The sequence below is a fragment of the Arachis hypogaea genome, chromosome 17, assembly GCF_003086295.3.
Source record: "Arachis hypogaea cultivar Tifrunner chromosome 17, arahy.Tifrunner.gnm2.J5K5, whole genome shotgun sequence".
In the NCBI taxonomy this organism is placed as follows: Eukaryota; Viridiplantae; Streptophyta; class Magnoliopsida; order Fabales; family Fabaceae; genus Arachis; species Arachis hypogaea.
Window position 1 is genome coordinate 25,856,721 of NC_092052.1, and position 19,152 is coordinate 25,875,872.

The 19,152-nt window shown below is 32.1% G+C and overlaps 2 protein-coding genes across 3 annotated transcripts; one reads left to right on the forward strand and one right to left on the reverse strand.

Moving 5' to 3' along the window:
* Window positions 1–620: 620 nt before the first annotated feature.
* On the reverse strand, window positions 621–1,250 carry LOC140180538 (uncharacterized). Its single transcript, XM_072221761.1, has 2 exons — window positions 1,022–1,250; window positions 621–916 (listed from the first exon to the last, which is right to left on the reverse strand). Exons 1-2 carry the CDS (start codon window positions 1,248–1,250, stop codon window positions 621–623), a joined length of 525 nt encoding a protein of 174 aa, XP_072077862.1.
* Window positions 1,251–3,793: 2,543 nt separating this feature from the next.
* On the forward strand, window positions 3,794–12,126 carry LOC112766797 (ubiquitin-activating enzyme E1 2). 2 transcript variants are annotated; one of them, XM_025812695.3, is made up of 7 exons: window positions 3,794–4,060; window positions 4,365–4,807; window positions 6,791–7,008; window positions 8,469–9,263; window positions 9,562–10,430; window positions 10,553–10,985; window positions 11,271–12,126. In XM_025812695.3, exons 2-7 carry the CDS (start codon window positions 4,378–4,380, stop codon window positions 11,865–11,867), a joined length of 3,342 nt encoding a protein of 1,113 aa, XP_025668480.1. In that variant the 5' UTR covers window positions 3,794–4,060; window positions 4,365–4,377; the 3' UTR covers window positions 11,868–12,126. The 2 variants fall into 2 exon arrangements, with proteins under 2 accessions (XP_025668480.1, XP_025668481.1); XM_025812696.3 differs by having other exon boundaries at window positions 3,900–4,060; window positions 4,362–4,807.
* Window positions 12,127–19,152: the final 7,026 nt, after the last annotated feature.

Sequence of the window (19,152 nt, forward strand, 5' to 3'; positions counted from 1 at the left end):
AAGAAGGAATAACAATATCTCCTGGAAGACATATCTCATATTCACCATCCATATTGTCACCTATTAGACCATCACCAACTTTCAATAACCACTCACCAAATTGCTCTGTCTCATCTTGATCTGAAGCAGTCGTCTCTACAGAGAGTCTCATGTTTTTTGTTAGTTTGAGCACCTGACAAAACTTCCAAAGGTAAGACGAATTCACGGTTGAATAAACGATATCTTGTCTCGATCCTCGTGGAATGACAGGAAGAATTTGTCTAAAGTCTCCACCTAGTACAACTACTTTTCCTCCAAAGGGCAAATCTTTGCTATATGTTGGAGAACACCTCATGATATCACCCAAGCATTTATCAGGCACTTCATAGCAGTACCTACTAACCATTGGAGTCTCATCCCAAATTATAAGTTTGGCTTTCAATAGCAACATTGCTTGAGGAGAACCAGGTTTGATGTTACATACAGAGTCCTCAGTTATGTTCAGCGGTATTTTGAACCTTGAGTGTGCCGTTCTTCTATTGGGAAGAAGTAAAGATGCAATACCACTCGAAGCAACGTTTAACACTATATCACCCCTTGAGCGAATCTCAGCAGACATAAGGTTCCAGAGAAATATTTTTTCAGTACCCCCATGACCATACACAAAGAAAAAACTCCCCTTCATCACAATACACAGCTGTAACAATTTTATCGAATGCATATCTCCGCTCAATTGTTGCGATGGCTAACATGTCTGAGGCATTTTTCTTTAAATCATCCCTGTTAAAGTTTATCTCTTCCCTAATAACCCTTTCGGTTAACAAAGAACTATCAACTTCAGTTGCTAAAGGCATTGGAGGATAGTCTTTCAAGGTTTTACCATAGGAATGTAAGATCTTGTCTATATCCATTAAGCACAACTGCTTAATCTCATCATCTGACATTATTAATTTTGCATATTATACGATACTGTAAAAATTCAATCAAACTAAAAATGATCAACAAGGAAGAACTTTTATCATTGTAATTAATAAAAACTCACCCCTCATGTTCATCACAGCTCTCTGTCGATACAAAATATCATCTGAGAGTTCATACCAATATCTATCCCAGACATGTTCTGGTCTTGAGATATTGTTGGATATTAATAGAATGACAAATAACCTCCTAACATATGATCCTGAGGCCCATGAGCTTGCTTTCTTAATTACATCAATGAATTCTTTGTCATCTTGCAAGAGTTCAAGGGCGAAGCATGTATCTCTATACATAGCATAAATTGTTCCTCCTACTGTTCTTATATCTCGAAAACTCATACATCCTCTTTGAGTATTCAAGAGAAGTTGTTGGTAATATTCTTCAATATTTGCTGCAAAAAATTTGGTTAAAATCCCACTTTTAAGTTGTTAAATGGATTAAGCTACGCTATTTTAATTATTATGTAGCTACACATTCGCATAAGAATAATTTTCCTAAAAAATATAGAAAAATAAAAAAATTGTATAATCTACAGATTATAATTGTTGAAAGTTATTTGAACATTTATTTTCTAGTGTAGATAAATCAAATAAAATGGACGTGGGGTATAGGCTGTTAAGATTTTAAATTTAAATTATTAAATAAGTAAGATCAAAATTGAATATAAACTCGTCATTATCTGTAGGTACATGAGTCTTCCAATTGCGAAGCCTTTCTTTCGAGGAAACCACTTTGAAGAATCGTCCTTCTAAACAAACTTGGTTGGAAACTCAGCATAAGTCAGACTTTGAGAATAGGGATATGACATGTTCGCCGCCATCCATCCCAAAAACATGGACTTATAAGATATTGCTCTTTCGACGATATCATTCACATTAGAAGTTTCACCATAAACCACATGTTGCTCATCCACCAAATGGAATGGAAGTCTAATCACAAATGGTTCTTTCTCTTGGATTTCGTATCTAAATAGACGCCAGACTGCCTCACATGCCAAAATGTACCTACAATCGTAGTAATTCCTAATTTCCCTCAACAACTTGTGTGGCTTCTGACGGATCACCAGCATTGTATAGAGTAGTTGTTACGTGGTCATTACCCTTGTGTACATACTTAAACAGATACTTAATAGAACTTGTTTGGCATGTGTATTCCACATTTATGTGGCACTCGAACTTGAGCAACAATTCTGGATTATACGGAACAATGAACTTATTGTCTAGTACACATTTCTTTTCTTTACTGTTCGACTGTTATCAGTACGCCTATATTTGGAAAATTCGGTCTCATCAATGAGTGTTCACTGTCTAAACTCTTTAGGATAGAACTTTGAACATGATCCATTCTTTATGCAAGGTGAATTCTTGTTGTACGGACCACATGGACCATATACCATGTAATTTTGAATAGCTCCATGTAGATTTGGCCTTTTATTTTCATGAGGAATCTCAACTGTTATAGATTTGGCCTTTCATTTTCACGTCAATTTCAGAGAGGAGAGGAGAGAAGTGTGGGAATGGGAATGGGTTACGGGCTTAAGTCGCTGGGGATTCAGTTTTTTTTTTTAAGTCAAAACGGCACCGTTTGGAGGAGTTATTAACAAACCGAAAACCCTTTAAAAAAATCAACCAGTTCTAACGGTTCACCGATTAATCACATATACGACCGGTTTTGTAATGAGTTTTCTTGTCAGACGATTTACTCATAACATCTGTTAAGTCATTTTTAAATTTTATAAAATTATTTATAATAATTACAAAAAGTGCTCATAATAAAAAATTTCAAAATTTTATAAAAATATTTTATTTAAAAATGTTAATAAAATCTTAGTTGTAGTCTGTTTCAAAATAAATAATTATAATAATATTAGTATTTTATACAACAACCCATACAAAAAAAATTTAAATTTCATACAATATTTTTTCGTTCATTTTTAATAGCTCATAAATACAAAAAAAATATTGTACAGAATTTAAATTATTTTTGTATTAATTTTTATATAAAATACCCATAACATTATAATTATTCAGAAGTTGCATATAATTCGAACCTTATGAATTTAATTTACTACGTATTTACCTAAATCGAATTTATTCAATTCGATTTATATAGAGATGCAAATTCGATTTATTTAATTTAATTTATTTTTGTATGTGGTATGATTTGATTGAAAGAGCAACAATTTATAATTTTACCTAACATCAATAAATGTAAATTATGATTTGATTCTTCTATAATTTTATCTAGCATCAATAAAATTTCACTATCATTGGTTTTTTAAAAAAATTAAAATCTAAAACGATGGTTAAAAATAAATAAAGAGGATAGATTTAATTCTTCTATAATTGTATGCGTTTTTTTTTCTGATTTGCGTTTTTATCACAATCTACAAGTTCTATGTTTTATAACTTAACGATAATTCATATATAGTATATAAATAAATTTAATTAGAATAAATAATAATTTATTTATTTTATTTTAGACTTTATAAATGAAAAGACTAATTCACCAATATAACGAATTATGATTAATGTAATATAATTAATTAAGTAATATAAATTATTATAAATTATATTAATTATATTAATATTTAAAAATTTAATCAAATTAATTAGTTGATATAATTAAGTCAGTGCAATAAATTGTATTGAATGAGTTAAAATAATTAAATCAGAAAACACTCTCTAAAGTATGCCACGTCAGTTTCATCATTAAGTGCAGACATCCGATTTTTATATAATAGAATAGATAGTAAAAATTTGTGAGTTTTCATGATGTTTAATAGTTTCAGGTAAGAAATTTTCGCATATGGAGGCAAAACCACCACCTGTCTATCAGAACCCTAGCGAAACATATTTCTTATATTATTTTCTATTGGAACCAAAAGTCCAAAATGCCCCTAACTACTTCACCTCTTCTTATACAAACCCCCACTGCCCCTTATACACGCACCCGTTCTCATCATTCCTAAAAGCAAAACCCTCAAAAATACAGAACCTAACAAAAACGCAATCGCACTCTACAAAAATTCCTACCTCCGATTCTCACCTTAACATCACAGATTCCATTCTTCTCTTCTTCTGCTTCTCCCAAGTTCCAACTGGTACGTTCCTTCATCTTCCTTTCATTCCATTTCCACACTCGAAATCTTCCATTTTCATTTTTTATTTGCTTGCTTCATCGCTTTGCATTCGAATCAAGATGCGACAGTTATTAGGGTTTTGGCTCTTAGCGTTGTTGCCTCTGATAATATCGTACTTCATCTCGCGAGATCTTCTCGCCGATCATTTTATTTCTAACTCGTTTGATTTTTCCCTCTTTGTGAAAATCTCCATCGTCGTTGTTGTTTTCGTTGCTGGTGCTGTTGCCTTTATGGTGCGATTTCGGTGTGGACGCGCGTGTAGCAGATTACTGCACTATATGCTTCCAAGAAAGAGACCTAGCGAAGGAGAGGTTGTAGAAGAAGGGACTGAAAACAATAACAACAGCAGCAACAACAGCGGAAGCAACAGCGGCGGCGGCGTTGTAGGTGGTGGTGCTGCTGCGGCCTCATTTCACAAGAAGTGCCGGATCGGGAGCCTAACTGCCTGCTCGCCCTCTGGTGCTGCCGAGGATTCGGCGGTGAACAACACTGACCGGAGCAGAGACGACAAGAACAGCGGCAGCAGCAACAACAGCATAAGCGTCGGAGGAGGACCGTCAGAAATGGCTTTGGGAGATTCCAACCCGCCGGAGATCGATGAGGATCTCCACAGCCGTCAGCTTGCGGTGTACGGACGCGAGACCATGAGGAAGCTCGTTGGTTCCAATGTCCTTGTTTCAGGGATGCAGGGTCTTGGCGTTGAGATCGGTAATTGTTACTTTCAGATTTGAGCGATCTATCAATTTGATTTGCTCTGATATTGTTGCTTGTTGAGTGAATGTTTAGTGCCTATTTTGTTGTGTTTGCAAACTTAATACTTGATCTTGATTTTGTCTGAATAGATTTTAGTGAAATGTGATTTTGAAGTGAAGTTAGGAACCTTCTATTTGAGAAGATTTGTCAAAATTAAAGTTTTTGGTATAGCACCCAACACCATGGTTCGACAGCAGAATCAATGTCAAATGACAAATGAAACTCAAAACCAAATATGATAAGAGTATATCATTCTTGAACTATTAAACTTATGTGAGAGCAATTCTAACATCCTTCTAAACTTGCTATTGGATTATCAGATGTTTGCTGTTCAAGATGTTTATATATATGATGAATGGAGTTTGTTGTTAAATTCTTCAGGGTTTTAGTAGACTGCTATTGAATTGGTTGTAAACTTGTAATCGGAAACTCACACAAATACTAAAATGATTTTATACGAATATACAATGACCTAGGGGGCAGCATGTACTATACTAGCAATGGTTTTTGTTGCTTTTAGTGCTCTCTAATTAAAAGGAAAGATTGATGCATTTGCTAAATTTGGTGATCTGGTCTCTGGTATCCATTATTGGCAAGAAATTAATATATGCAGTGAGATTGTGAGTCATGGGCATGTAGGCTTGGCTTGGTAAAGTTTTTAGAAAATAGCACAAGTTCTTCGTTTTGTGTTTGGTACAAAAAAAGATCATGTGCTTTTAGCCTTTTACTTGTTGCTTTTAAACGTTCAGGGTGCTTTTGAAAACACCGAAGGAGATGCTTTTCAAAGTTAGCTTGTGCTTATCAAAATTATAAAATCTAATATAACTTCATATATTAATAAATATCTAAATATATTCTTATATTTATGTTTATTATGGTATTTTTAAATTTTTAAATTTGTTTTACCAAACACAATTATTGCATGTACTTGTTAGTTATTGAAAACCATTTTTATTATGATTTTCCAAACATAGGCATTACAACTTATAGGAAGGTATCTTTCAAAACCAGTTTTGACAAGCTATTCTCGAAAAGTAAGAGCTTTAACAAACCGGCCTTGGGGAGTGCATTTTGCCAATGCACCGGTACTGGGTACGGGTATGTGTTGGGTATTGTTTTCTTTTACATAAAAATATGTTTTGGGTATGAATTGGGTGCGACTTGGCACTTATTTTGTTCAAATTGGTTCAAAGTTGTGTCGTTTTGAGTAAATTTTATTTATTTTTTATTTCGAAACTACTCTGATGTGCAGTTTAAGAATTCAAGTTGACTATTTAGGCTCTTTTTTAATTTAAGATCAACTAAATTTGATATAAAACATAATTTATTAGTTGAAAATTATCATTTATTTTTAAAAGTTTGTGAAATTTACATATATTTTTAAATTTACATATATTTCTATATGTACTGATGTACCCCTTTTTTTTCCTCCATAAAATTTTTGAGATCCTGTACCATATTCATACCGGGTATTGGTACCGTACCCGTATTCATGCAACTTAGACCGGCCCATAATATGTTGTTCATGCTGAATTAGTTCAATGAAATTGGTTGTTAGTTTCTCAAATTCAGTACTACAAGGTTAGTATTTTAAACTTAAGTTGTTCATGTGTTTTCTTATTGTTGTGTTGTTCTTAAGCGTCATTGCCTTCCCTTGTTTTGGAAACCTTGTTGCTGCAGAGTAACTATGGCAGAGTAGATATGGCCTCTATAATTTAGATTTTTGACTTAAGACAGTTTACTAATATGCAATGCAATTTTGAACTGTGATATTTGTTTTTTAAATTGGTTGGTTGATCATTTTGGGATATAATTACAGATACCAAATAGTTCCCGCTCTGCAAATTTTTTTTTTCCATTTTCTTATTCTATTTTAAGTTTTTTTGTTGTGATATAGATTCTATTTGTGCTAGCTCTGATGAAATTTACTACCTGCAGCGAAGAATCTCATTCTTGCTGGTGTCAAATCCGTGACTTTGCATGATGAAGGGAATGTGGAGTTATGGGATTTGTCCAGTAATTTTGTGTTTTCTGAGAATGATATTGGCAAGAACAGGGCAGAGGCTTCTGTTGCTAAGCTGCAGGAACTCAACAATGCTGTCCTTGTTCGAACCTTGACAACTACGTTGACGAGAGAACAACTTTCTGATTTCCAGGTAACTCTATTTGCATTCTACAAGTTATTTTCAACGTTCTTTCTAATTTAAACATCATTCCAAAAAAGAATTTATATCTATATATATGCTACATGTGAAGTTATTATAATTTGTAATTTCTCCTGCTTGAATATGTCTAGGGAATTATGGAAAGGATTTATCTTGTGCATACTTTAGTAATGAAGGGATAATAAATAATCTTGTACTTGTCTGTGTCTATTTATCTATTTGACTGTCTTGCTATTTTGTATGGGTCTATATTAACTTAAAGACCTGATGCTTAATAATTAGCAAATGAAGGGAGTTAATTACTGTAAATGGGAGGTTAGTAGTTTACATTTCGCATGGTATTTTCTTGACATATTTTTGTCTGGCATCACAAATGCTCAAAGTTACTTTCTAATACACTAATTGTTCTAACTATAATAAAGCACTTGACTATTTTTGCTGACTTTACTGTCATGCTTTTGTAATAACAGACTAGTCTTATTCATAAAGGTATAAGAGCATTTTAATATTGGATATTGGACATGCATTTTTGTGAATTAAATGTGAATATTACCTGCTTGATATATAAATTTTGAGCAGGTTGTATAGCTGCTTTTCTGCCACAATTCTTGTATGCTGACTTATTCTTATGCTCGAATTAAAATGTAGAGGATTTCTAACTACGTACTTAAAAATGTGGTGTATGTAACTATGTATATGGATATAGTAGTTAGTGTTGATATGGTAGTTGTGATCCTGTATTGCTTTCCGCTATGTGATATATAAGTATTGCTAATAACATGATTGGAGACAACTAATTGTGTAGACTTTTCATTGTTCATCACAAGATGTTCCTTAGATTGATTGATATATGTACTGAAAGCAAAGTAAAACTAAATAGCATTACATTATTGTAATTGTAAATAGTAATACCATGTGAGAGGAGTTTGAAATTTTGTACTGTTTTGGTAATACTTGTCCTTTTGAGTTATGAATATTATGATGCTTAAGGCTGCGCTTGGAAGAGAAACTAAGACTCAGATTGAGACTAAATTAAGTATGTATTATGTTTGGTGTAAAATGTACAAGATTGAGTTATGTCTTAGTATCCTGTTCGGTTCGAGATAAATATGGATATGAAATGAGAATATTTACTAAAATATCTTTGGTTATTAAGAAAATGTCGTTGAAGTTTTAGTTCCCGTCCCTAAAAATTCCAGTTCCTTGTGTCCTCACTTTTTGGAGGTACGGGACTGAAATTGTCTTGGAACTGAAATTTTAGTTTCAGTCTCTAGCCACTATACACAGTCCTGAGTCCTAGTCTCTTAGTCCCTGTTCTAGTCTCTGAAAATAAACACTACCTAAGTGATATCCGACATAAATAGAGACTCTTAGTTAAGGGTTTGATTTAATGTAAAAGTTTTCTTATTGTTTGGATGAATTGACATTTGTGTTTATCGACTGCTATGTAGGCGGTTGTTTTCACTGAAACCAGTCTTGAGAAAGCTGTTGAGTTCAATGATTACTGCCACAACCATCAGCCTGCCATTGCTTTTATTAAAACTGAAGTTAGAGGCCTCTTTGGATCTGTGTTTTGTGATTTTGGGCCCGAGTTCACTGTTACTGATGTCGATGGAAATGATCCCCATACTGGTATAATTGCATCCATCAGTAATGACAACCCAGCTCTGGTATCTTGTGTTGATGATGAGAGGCTCGAGTTTCAGGATGGAGATTTGGTTGTATTTTCTGAAGTTCATGGTATGACAGAGTTGAATGATGGAAAGCCAAGGAAGATTAAAAATGCTAGAGCATATTCATTTACTCTTGAAGAAGACACCTCAAAATATGGTACATATGAGAAAGGTGGTATTGTCACACAGGTCAAACAACCAAAGGTATTGAATTTTAAACCACTAAGGGAAGCGCTCCGTGATCCTGGTGAATTTCTTCTGAGTGACTTTTCCAAGTTTGATCGCCCGCCGCTCCTGCATTTGGCATTCCAGGCCTTGGATAAGTTTGTCTCTGATGTAGGTCGCTTTCCTGTCGCTGGTTCAGAGGATGATGCTCAGAAACTTGTATCTATTGCTAGTGATATTAATGGTAGCTTAGGTGATGGACGGTTGAACGATGTCAATCCAAAACTTCTGCGGCAATTTGCCTTTGGTGCTAGGGCAGTGTTGAACCCAATGGCTGCAATGTTTGGTGGAATTGTGGGACAAGAGGTTGTGAAGGCATGCTCTGGAAAATTTCATCCACTTTATCAGGTAAATATTTTTTCTTTGTCGTTAATACTTTTTCTTTGGATGCGGCCCTTCCCCGAATCCTGCATTGACGTGGGATGCTTGCTCACTCCAGTTTGTTAGTTGGTTGGTCTGTGTCAAGTTTACTGTTTCAGTTAATATCCTATTGTTCTTGGACCCTCCTATTTCTTTAATAACTACATAGGCATAATTCAGGATTTGGATCAAGCAATCTGTGTCTGATAATGAACCTAAAAGAAAAACAACTCTATGGTCCTACTGATTGTTTTATGTGATTTTAATGAATGTTCCTCCTATGCAGTTTTTCTACTTCGACTCAGTCGAATCACTTCCTACAGAACAACTGGATCCCAATGATTTTAGACCAATAAACAGTCGTTATGATGCCCAGATTTCAGTATTTGGACAAAAGCTACAGAAGAAGTTAGAGGATGCTAAAGTGTTTGTTGTTGGATCTGGTGCATTGGGATGTGAATTTTTGAAAAACCTTGCCCTTATGGGAGTTTCTTGTGGAAGTCAAGGAAAGCTGACAGTTACTGATGATGATGTCATAGAGAAGAGTAACCTAAGCAGGCAGTTCCTCTTCCGTGATTGGAATATTGGCCAGGCTAAGTCTACAGTTGCTGCTTCATCTGCTGCATCAATAAATCCACGTCTGAATATTGAAGCTCTACAAAATCGAGTTGGTCCTGAAACTGAAAATGTGTTCCATGATACTTTTTGGGAGAACTTGAGTGTTGTGATTAATGCATTAGACAACGTGAATGCTAGATTGTATGTCGATCAGAGGTGCTTGTATTTCCAGAAGCCTCTTCTTGAGTCTGGAACTCTTGGAGCCAAATGCAATACACAGATGGTCATTCCCCACCTAACAGAAAACTATGGCGCTTCAAGAGATCCGCCCGAGAAACAGGCACCAATGTGTACTGTACACTCATTTCCACACAACATTGACCACTGCTTGACATGGGCTCGATCAGAATTTGAGGGTTTGCTTGAGAAAACACCTGCCGAGGTAAATGCATATTTGTCTAATCCAAGTGAATATACCAATGCAATGAGGAATGCTGGTGATGCTCAAGCAAGGGACAACTTGGAGCGTGTTCTTGAGTGCTTGGACAAAGAGAAGTGTGACACTTTTGAAGATTGTATTACTTGGGCCAGACTAAAGTATGTTTTCCTTGATAATATAGAATAGTATATGCTTTTCTGTTACTTGTAGCAATGTTTTATTGGGAACATATGGTATTTTTCTTAATCTCGTATATTAAGACATGGTTTCTTTTTCCCAGGTTTGAAGATTATTTTGCTAACCGAGTGAAGCAGTTAATTTATACTTTCCCTGAAGATGCTTCAACCAGTACTGGAGCTCCTTTCTGGTCTGCACCTAAACGATTCCCTCATCCACTTCAGTTCTCATCCTCTGATATTGGTCATCTTCAGTTTGTAATGGCAGCTTCCATACTTAGAGCAGAAACATTTGGTATACCAATCCCAGACTTTGTGAAGAACCCTAAAAAATTGGCTGAAGCTGTTGATAGTGTGATAGTACCTGACTTCGAGCCCAAGAAAGATGCAAAAATAGTGACAGACGAGAAGGCCACTACTCTTTCCACTGCTTCTATAGATGATGCAGCTGTTATCAATGATCTAATCACCAAGCTAGAAAGGTGCCGGGCAAATCTATCATCAGACTTCAGGATGAGGCCAATTCAGTTTGAAAAGGTATTTTTTTTTTTGTCATTTTGGTTTTTGATTTGACTGGGTTTTTTTCCCCATGATTCTGGATATAGCTTTCCCTTTTCTCTTGTATTTTGTGGTCTGAATTAAGTTTTTGGATTCATGGAGGTTGAGTTTGTATGTGTATTTGCTGGGAATAGGATGTTTTGGTTCATGAATACATGAGATCTTCCTTCTTTTTTCTTTTTGGTTTTTTAAATTTCAATCGATTTTCAACTCTTTTTTTTTTTAATATAAAGAAAGATTTACATTTTTACTGCAAAATTGTAGGATGATGATACAAACTACCATATGGACATGATTGCTGGCCTAGCAAACATGAGGGCACGGAATTACAGCATTCCTGAGGTTGACAAACTTAAGGCTAAGTTTATTGCTGGACGAATCATTCCAGCAATTGCAACCTCAACTGCCATGGCCACTGGTCTTGTGTGCCTGGAGCTGTACAAAGTCTTGGATGGAGGACACAAAGTTGAGGACTACCGAAACACATTTGCCAACTTAGCTCTGCCCCTCTTTTCCATGGCTGAACCAGTTCCTCCAAAGGTCATCAAGCATCAAGATATGAGTTGGACAGTTTGGGACAGGTGGATATTGAAAGACAATCCTACTCTCAGAGAGCTCCTTGACTGGCTGAAGGCAAAAGGCTTGAATGCTTATAGCATTTCGTGTGGTAGCTGTCTGCTCTATAATAGCATGTTCCCTAGGCACAAAGATCGAATGGACAAGAGAATGGTGGATCTCGCAGAGGAAGTGGCCAAGGTGGAGATCCCTTCATACCGTCGTCACTTGGATGTTGTCGTGGCCTGCGAGGATGACGATGATAATGACATTGACATCCCTCAGATATCTATTTATTTCCGTTAGGCTCTTTTCATCCATCAGGTGTCTCAGACTTGACTTCGGTTAGAAGGGAAAAAAAAGGACAGAATGCTTGACTCTGCTGTTCCATATTCATAATGGCTACATGCATGTTGACATTGTTCTCCATAGAACAGTTCATATATGAATTGATAAGGAACGAACTTTCTTTGTACGTCATTTTGTTTGGTGTTTCTTGATTTTTTGTGCCTTTTGTTTCTTGAGATGGTGATATGATGGCATGCCATGACTTTATCTTGTGCAACTCATCCCTTTTATCATGTTTGCCATACATCTAGCATCTAGGCTTACAGGTTTTTAATGGCAGAAACGTGCTTAATCACGTTGGTTATGGCATAAGTAATTGCAGAAAGATTCTCCATTTTATCAGCACTATCGATGAAAACAAATGGACTTTGCCTGTTGAATTCGAACAAGATCTGGAATCCTCGAATTGATTAATATCCCTATGGCAATCTTTTGATCCAAGTCCTCTTTGCCCGTAAAACTAGCTCATATCCTTGCAAATATTACATCATAGTTCCTGTTTTCTTTACCTTTTATCAGAGGACTCGAGGTGTTCTTGGCACCGGTTGGAAGCACAAATGCTTGTAGAATTCTCTAATCAGGAAATGAGTCATGCTATTCTTACCCATTGGAACTGGTTTAGGGACTTAGGTCCCTTTGGCTATGTTTGGAGTGGAATGGAGACCAAAGAAAATTTTATGGGCTTCTATTCTTTGAATTAAAAAAGTTGATTGAATTGAAAGGTTTTTAAAGGAAATGATTCCTTGACCCAAAAAAAAAAAAAGGAATTGATTCCTTCTAATTTGATGAATCAACTATTTTTCCTAATTTGATGAATCAATTATTTATCCCGTGTGGTGGAAAAAGACTTGGCAGAGCACCATTGGAGCTCAATACCAAGTCTAGATGACTAGATCAACAAATTATTGGAAAAGACTTCGACATGAATTGCTACATCCAATTTATCAAATGGGGAAGGGCTTGGAACTTAGTTTATTGAATTTCTTATTGATGTCCTTGTTCAATGTACTTTCTTTGTTTCCAATTAATTATTATTTTGTGGACCGCGGGGTTAGAGTAGGAGGATTTCTACTTTTGGCTTGTTTGAACGAGTTTTTTTTCTTTTTTTAATTATTTAAGTGACATATATCTTTTTTTTTTTATATAAGTGATCTATCCTTTATTTTTTTACATATTGGTATAATTCTGGTGTAATACTCAATTGTTAGATTTTATGGTGTTTTTTAAAATTGTAGGAGTAAGATAACGCATACAAGGGACGTATTATCAATACAAGGGAAGTGTATTGCATTGAGTATTACACCAGAATTTTTTTAATATACAAAAAAATTAACCGTGACATATATCTTTGAAAAAATAATAATAATAATTTGATGTTTAGATATTTTATTTAAAAATATCTTTTTGTTTATTAATTATGTTATGGTATAATAATATAAAAATATTTTGTTTATTTATTATGTTAAAATATTTTTTTTTCTAAAATAGAAAAGGTCTTGTTTAGAAAGATGAATATATATATTTTTTCTCAAAAATGATTTTTATTTTTTAATTATTTTACATAAAATAATTTAGCAAACATACTAGAAAAGATATTTTTTTTTGACAATTTAATGACATTCAAATATACACTTTAACCATAAACATTATTTTTAATGCATATTATTTTCAAGTATACAAGTTGTTGTTATTATTATTATTATTATTATTAACGACTTATATCTAAAGAAAGGTTAATCCTAATTTATAAGAATTCGTTCCAAACAAATGAAGAAAACGAACTCCTCCCCAATATGAATCGCATATTGTTGGACAGTTGGATTCGACACGACAAGTCCATAGTGTGATCCCATTTTTTATGATGGTGATAGGGGTTGGCCCCCTATTATGTATTTTTCTTCATAACCGTGTCTCACGTTTTTTCCAAATAATGTTAAGTGACCTATACCACCACAACGTTCATCGATTTCCTACTCCTAGCTAGTATCTTAATATTTCTCTAGATTTTTTACTAAATTCTTACATTGATTTTGGCTGAGGTTATGTGATATTACAAAAATTATAAGTGATGGCTGCAGTGGCGGAACTTAAAACAAAATTTTGGGAGGGTCAAATAGAAAATAATTGTCAAAATATTTTTGATATGGACCCATTTAAGATAATTTCGTCTAATCTCATCTCTCTTGTTTTGGTGATATTGCCAAATTTAAAACCGTTTTTCAAGATCTCATTCCAAAAAGTTAAGGTTAAAGTCATTAGATGTAATTTTTTGAACTTTTAAAGGTTATATCTCACTTTCTTCATTATTCATTAAAGTAGAAGAACTATCTACAAGTGTTGATATTGTAAAAGTTATATGTTCTCCTTCTTAAATATTAGTCTTCCTCTTAAAAAATGTATCAATTCTTTGATTTTTCATTATTATTTTATATAAAAATTTGAATATATATCCTGTAAAATATGTACAGAAGAAGTTAGAAGGATAAATATTAAAATTTATAATATTTATTAAATTTTTTTATTAATTTATACAAATACAATAATATTAATACTTATTGAATATTATATTATTTTTTATCATATAAAAAATTAAATTAAATAAATAGTAAAATATAAAATAATATTAAATTAAATAAATAAAAAATATCTAATTTTTATATTTAAACTTAAAGATAGAGAGTGTTGTTTATTGAACTTATTAGATGCTTTAAGTCATAGTAAAGTATTTAAGTCAATTGAACTATTTTTTATCTTTTGAAAAAGTACTACTAAGTTTTTTATAAAAAGTTTGAGGGGCCATGGCCCCTTAAACTAAGCTCTGCCACTGGATGGCTGGAATCCCATAAATGACTTTTTACACCTACAATCCCAGCAAATAAGGATTTTATCAGAAGCCAGCCTGTGATTTTAAACCATTTATGTTATTGTAGGTTTAAAATCCCACTATTAATTTTCTCATATTACTCAGATACATAAGCAGCTCAACAATATATAATATAATTGCAATATAATTTTTTTAAAAATAATTTAATAATATACTAAAAAGAAGGAAAATACTATAAAAATAATATATATCTTTATTTTTATTAATTCTCTTAATAGAAAAAAAAAAAAAAAACGAAGACTCAAACTCACATCATATTTTTCCCAAACTTCACCTAAGAAAAAATAATACAGATGCTTTGTGCAAAAGTTTTCTAATGATTATATTGTTAAGTATGTATATTAGTGGTGAAGTTACCTTCAAATTGTAGGAAGTATCATATTAAATTGCCTTTTTTGACTTTCAAAAGTTTGAGTTGTCATATGATATGCTTTTAGCCAGTTTTATTGGCTTATCAAACTTTGAGGAACTTCTTCAAGATCTTGTAGCTTCTAGTAATGGCCTTCTTTTAGTAATTTTGTAATTCATGAAAATTCTAACCATTTCTAAAAATTGTAATTCAATTTGAATTCTTTAACTTGATTATAAGTTGTTGATAAGTTTAATTTAATTTCCAATAGTTATATAGTTAATTTTTTAGAATTTTGACTAGTTAATTATGGTGCTATCAAATAATTGTTTATTTACGTACAGAAATATTAGGCTGTCAAATGGTTTATTAAACTAAGACAAACTAAATTATGCTTATTGTACACACTTTTTCTTCTTTTTTTTTATTTGATTTTTTTTTTTGTCTTTTTTTCTTCATCTTCATTCTCATCATCATCGTTATCATTATTATTGTGATCTGTTACCTTATAGTTTGGTATTTATTGTTTATGATGAATTATAAGTTGGCTTTAATTATCATTCATTATTTACTTGTAACCCATACTTTTATTATCGACTTAATGACCATTATTTCTATCTTAATGACCAAACAGTTATAACATGAAAATCATTCATCAATTTTTTGCCTATAAAAAGAATCTTCTATATCTAATCTCGGAAAAGACTCACATAATAAGTTCTAGGATATGAGTTATTTTACTATTCTTATATACTTCTTACTTGAGTTTTTGAGTGTCTCTTGCAGGTTCCTATCTTTCGTATTCTTCTTCTTGCCGAAATATACATCCTCTAGAAATGAAGAGACAAGCTTGATTCCTTTTAAGGTGAGATATACCTCGAAAGTTCATCCATACAAGAACAATTAGTAACCACTGTGAAACCGAGTAAAATAATTCTTGCTCCATCAAGATCCATAAAATTTGAATTACATTCAAATTTTTGAATAAAATTTCACAATCTTTTACAATATTTTATTTATTATTTTTGAACAAATTTTCAGGTGATATATAAATTATTTTTATAATATAGATATTCTGACAATATTTGCTACTTAATCTAATTTTGTTCATGTCTTACCTAATATAACATCACAATAGTTAATTTATCCTCAATGAATTGAAACTAATTGTGATGTCTTTACAAATAACTTGACATGATACCCCAAAAAAAAAAAAAATCAACTGTTACTATTATCTATTCTTTGTTTTCATGTTTTTGCATTTTATATCTTCCATGATTGATCGACTTTTACATTTGTTATTATCAATTATTGAAAGCTAATAATTTTAGCCGAACTCTTGTTTTGAAAGAAATAGAGGCAAGAAATGCATTAGTCACTGTTACAAAACTTTAAATCAAGAGCATGAACATTACTCGCTGAATATATCTTAGCAATTTTTCAATCCTGACTTATATACTTGGTTTACTCATCACACATGAAGTAATAAATTGCATAAAGTTTGTTACAAAGTAAATAAAAGAGAAAAAAAAAAAACAAACTTTGAATATAAAATGACTAAACTTAAACTTGCTAGAAGAATAAATTGTATAAATAAAAATTACAATTGTAAAAAAAAAAATATAAAAGATGTGAAAGGAATTTTACAGACAAAAATTCAGTGACAGACTAAAAAAGTTGTTGTATGAGAGTTTTTTTTTATTACGAAAAATTTCAATTCTTTATTCTAATCCTAAAACTCCTATTTATAGAGAATTTAATAATTAAAAATTATAATTATATCTAATAACTTTCAAAAATTGTTTGTAGAAGACATGTTCTACACATTTGAAAAGTTGTAATTCCATTATGAGTGAGTACCTAACCGTTTTCAAAGTTAGTTTTAATATGTAATTGGAATTCTGAGTATGCAACTACTTTCAAAGTGATTCCAATCTGTACTTAAAAGTTGATCGACTATGTAATATTTTTAGCACTTGATAATGATCGAAGTCTAAATTTATCAAAAATCTATTAAAGAGTTCAATAACATTTTGTCGAAAAAATTTTGATATAACAGCAGCAAAACTATTAAGCACATAAATTTTGGTGCATAAAATCGTGCAACAAAATTTTCTAGGTCATGTGAAAAAAATTTCAATGGTATATCGATAAATTTATATATAATGTATACAAATTTTTATGCTATATCAACAAGTTTGTGTTAGATACAAAAATTTTGTGCTATGTAAAAACGTAACTAAATGCACAAAAATATTTTTGAATTTGCATTTAAAGTGATAAATTATTATTTTTTATTTAAATAAACAACCCATTCATTTAAATATGTGAGTTAAATAGTTCAGATCCACTATATATTAAATATGTAAGGCTTCTAAAATAGACGTCCGTTGAATGCAAGCGCAGAAACGAATTTAAATTATTCAAGGTTTGGTTCAGTTCGGATAAAGCAGGAACTAATTGGTATCACATAGCCACATAGGAAGGTGATATGAATTTTTTTAGCTTCCTGTTTCATAATTCAGATAATGCAACAAGCTTCAAGACATCTGAACAAATGACATATAATATTTTTAATCTTTTGAAACTATAATGTGCAATCATATAGTATGGTACTTTTAAGTTTTATTTTTATTATCTATTGTGGAGGTATGAACTTATACAAAAAATGCATGTGTAATAAGTTAGCCGATGCTAATTTTAAAATAAGACCAACTTTTCAAAAAACAAAAACAAATTAAACTAATTAGCCAATTTTTCTATCCTGTCGATTTTTGGGATAAAATATCAATTTTAAACCAAATATTTTTGCTTTTTTAATAGTTATTGAGTTGAGATTTATTTGGGCTGGATTGTTTAAAAAGAGTTATTAAAAATATTTTTAAAAAATAAAAAAATTCAATAGAATAAATGAGCCAACTCGTTTAATTCATTTTGACAATTCTATAATTGCGTTTGTTTGCAGAAACTGAAACTGAAATTGGAAAACTAAAACTTAGTATCATATTTAGTGATCGAAAACTGAAACTAAAATTTTAGTGTCAGAATTTAAAATTTTAGTCGTTTTAGTACTTCTAAAAGATAGAGATATATAAACTAAAATTTTAATATCTCTCTTCGGTATTTCCAAAAATAGAGATATAGTGAACTAAAATGTTTGAAAGTAGAGACAAAATTAACTTCCTTGCTTTGCAAGATTGAAGCATAGGTGGCTTTTTATGTGTATGGGTCTACAGGAGATTAGTATTTAGATTTTGGTGAACCTTGATTTTTATCTCAGTAACGCAAAAGTTAATATAAACCTGTAGTGTCATGGCAACATGTGAACCTTTTGAGAATCCACTTGTATGGTGGTGCTTGTTATAAAAGGTTAAAAACCTTTTAGCTTTTTCTCGTTTTTCTTTTATTTTTTAATTTTTGAGAGATGCCATTGATGGTTGTTGCAGTGTAGGGGTGTTCATGGATCGGATCCGATTTGCATATCCGCGGTATTTATCCGAATCCAATTCGAAAATTACGGATATGAGTCCGATCCACAAGGCTATTGGATCGGATCAGATTAGATCCGCACACTAATCAGATCGGATTGCGGATTTTGTGTTGGTATCCACATATCCGCGTATTCGCAAAAATAAAGAAATAAATAAGTAAATATTCTTTTTATGTTTTATTTCAACTAATAATTATCATATATGTTGTATTATTTTAATTTATTATTTAAGAAAAATATGTTTAATATTATTTTAAGAATAAACATATTTAAAAAATAGAAAAAATAAATTTTATTGATATGTTTTTGCCTTATGAACCTGAAATCACTCAACAAACACATCAATACATCGAATGGAATTAAAGTAAATTAAAATCACCAATTTAAGGGCCTAAAAAGCATGTTTTTACACTTAAGCACAATTTAAGGGAGAATTACAAAACCATGCTATTTCATTGAATAAATGTGGGAAAAGGTGATAAAATCCCTTAAAATAAGTACAAGATAAATCACAAAATTG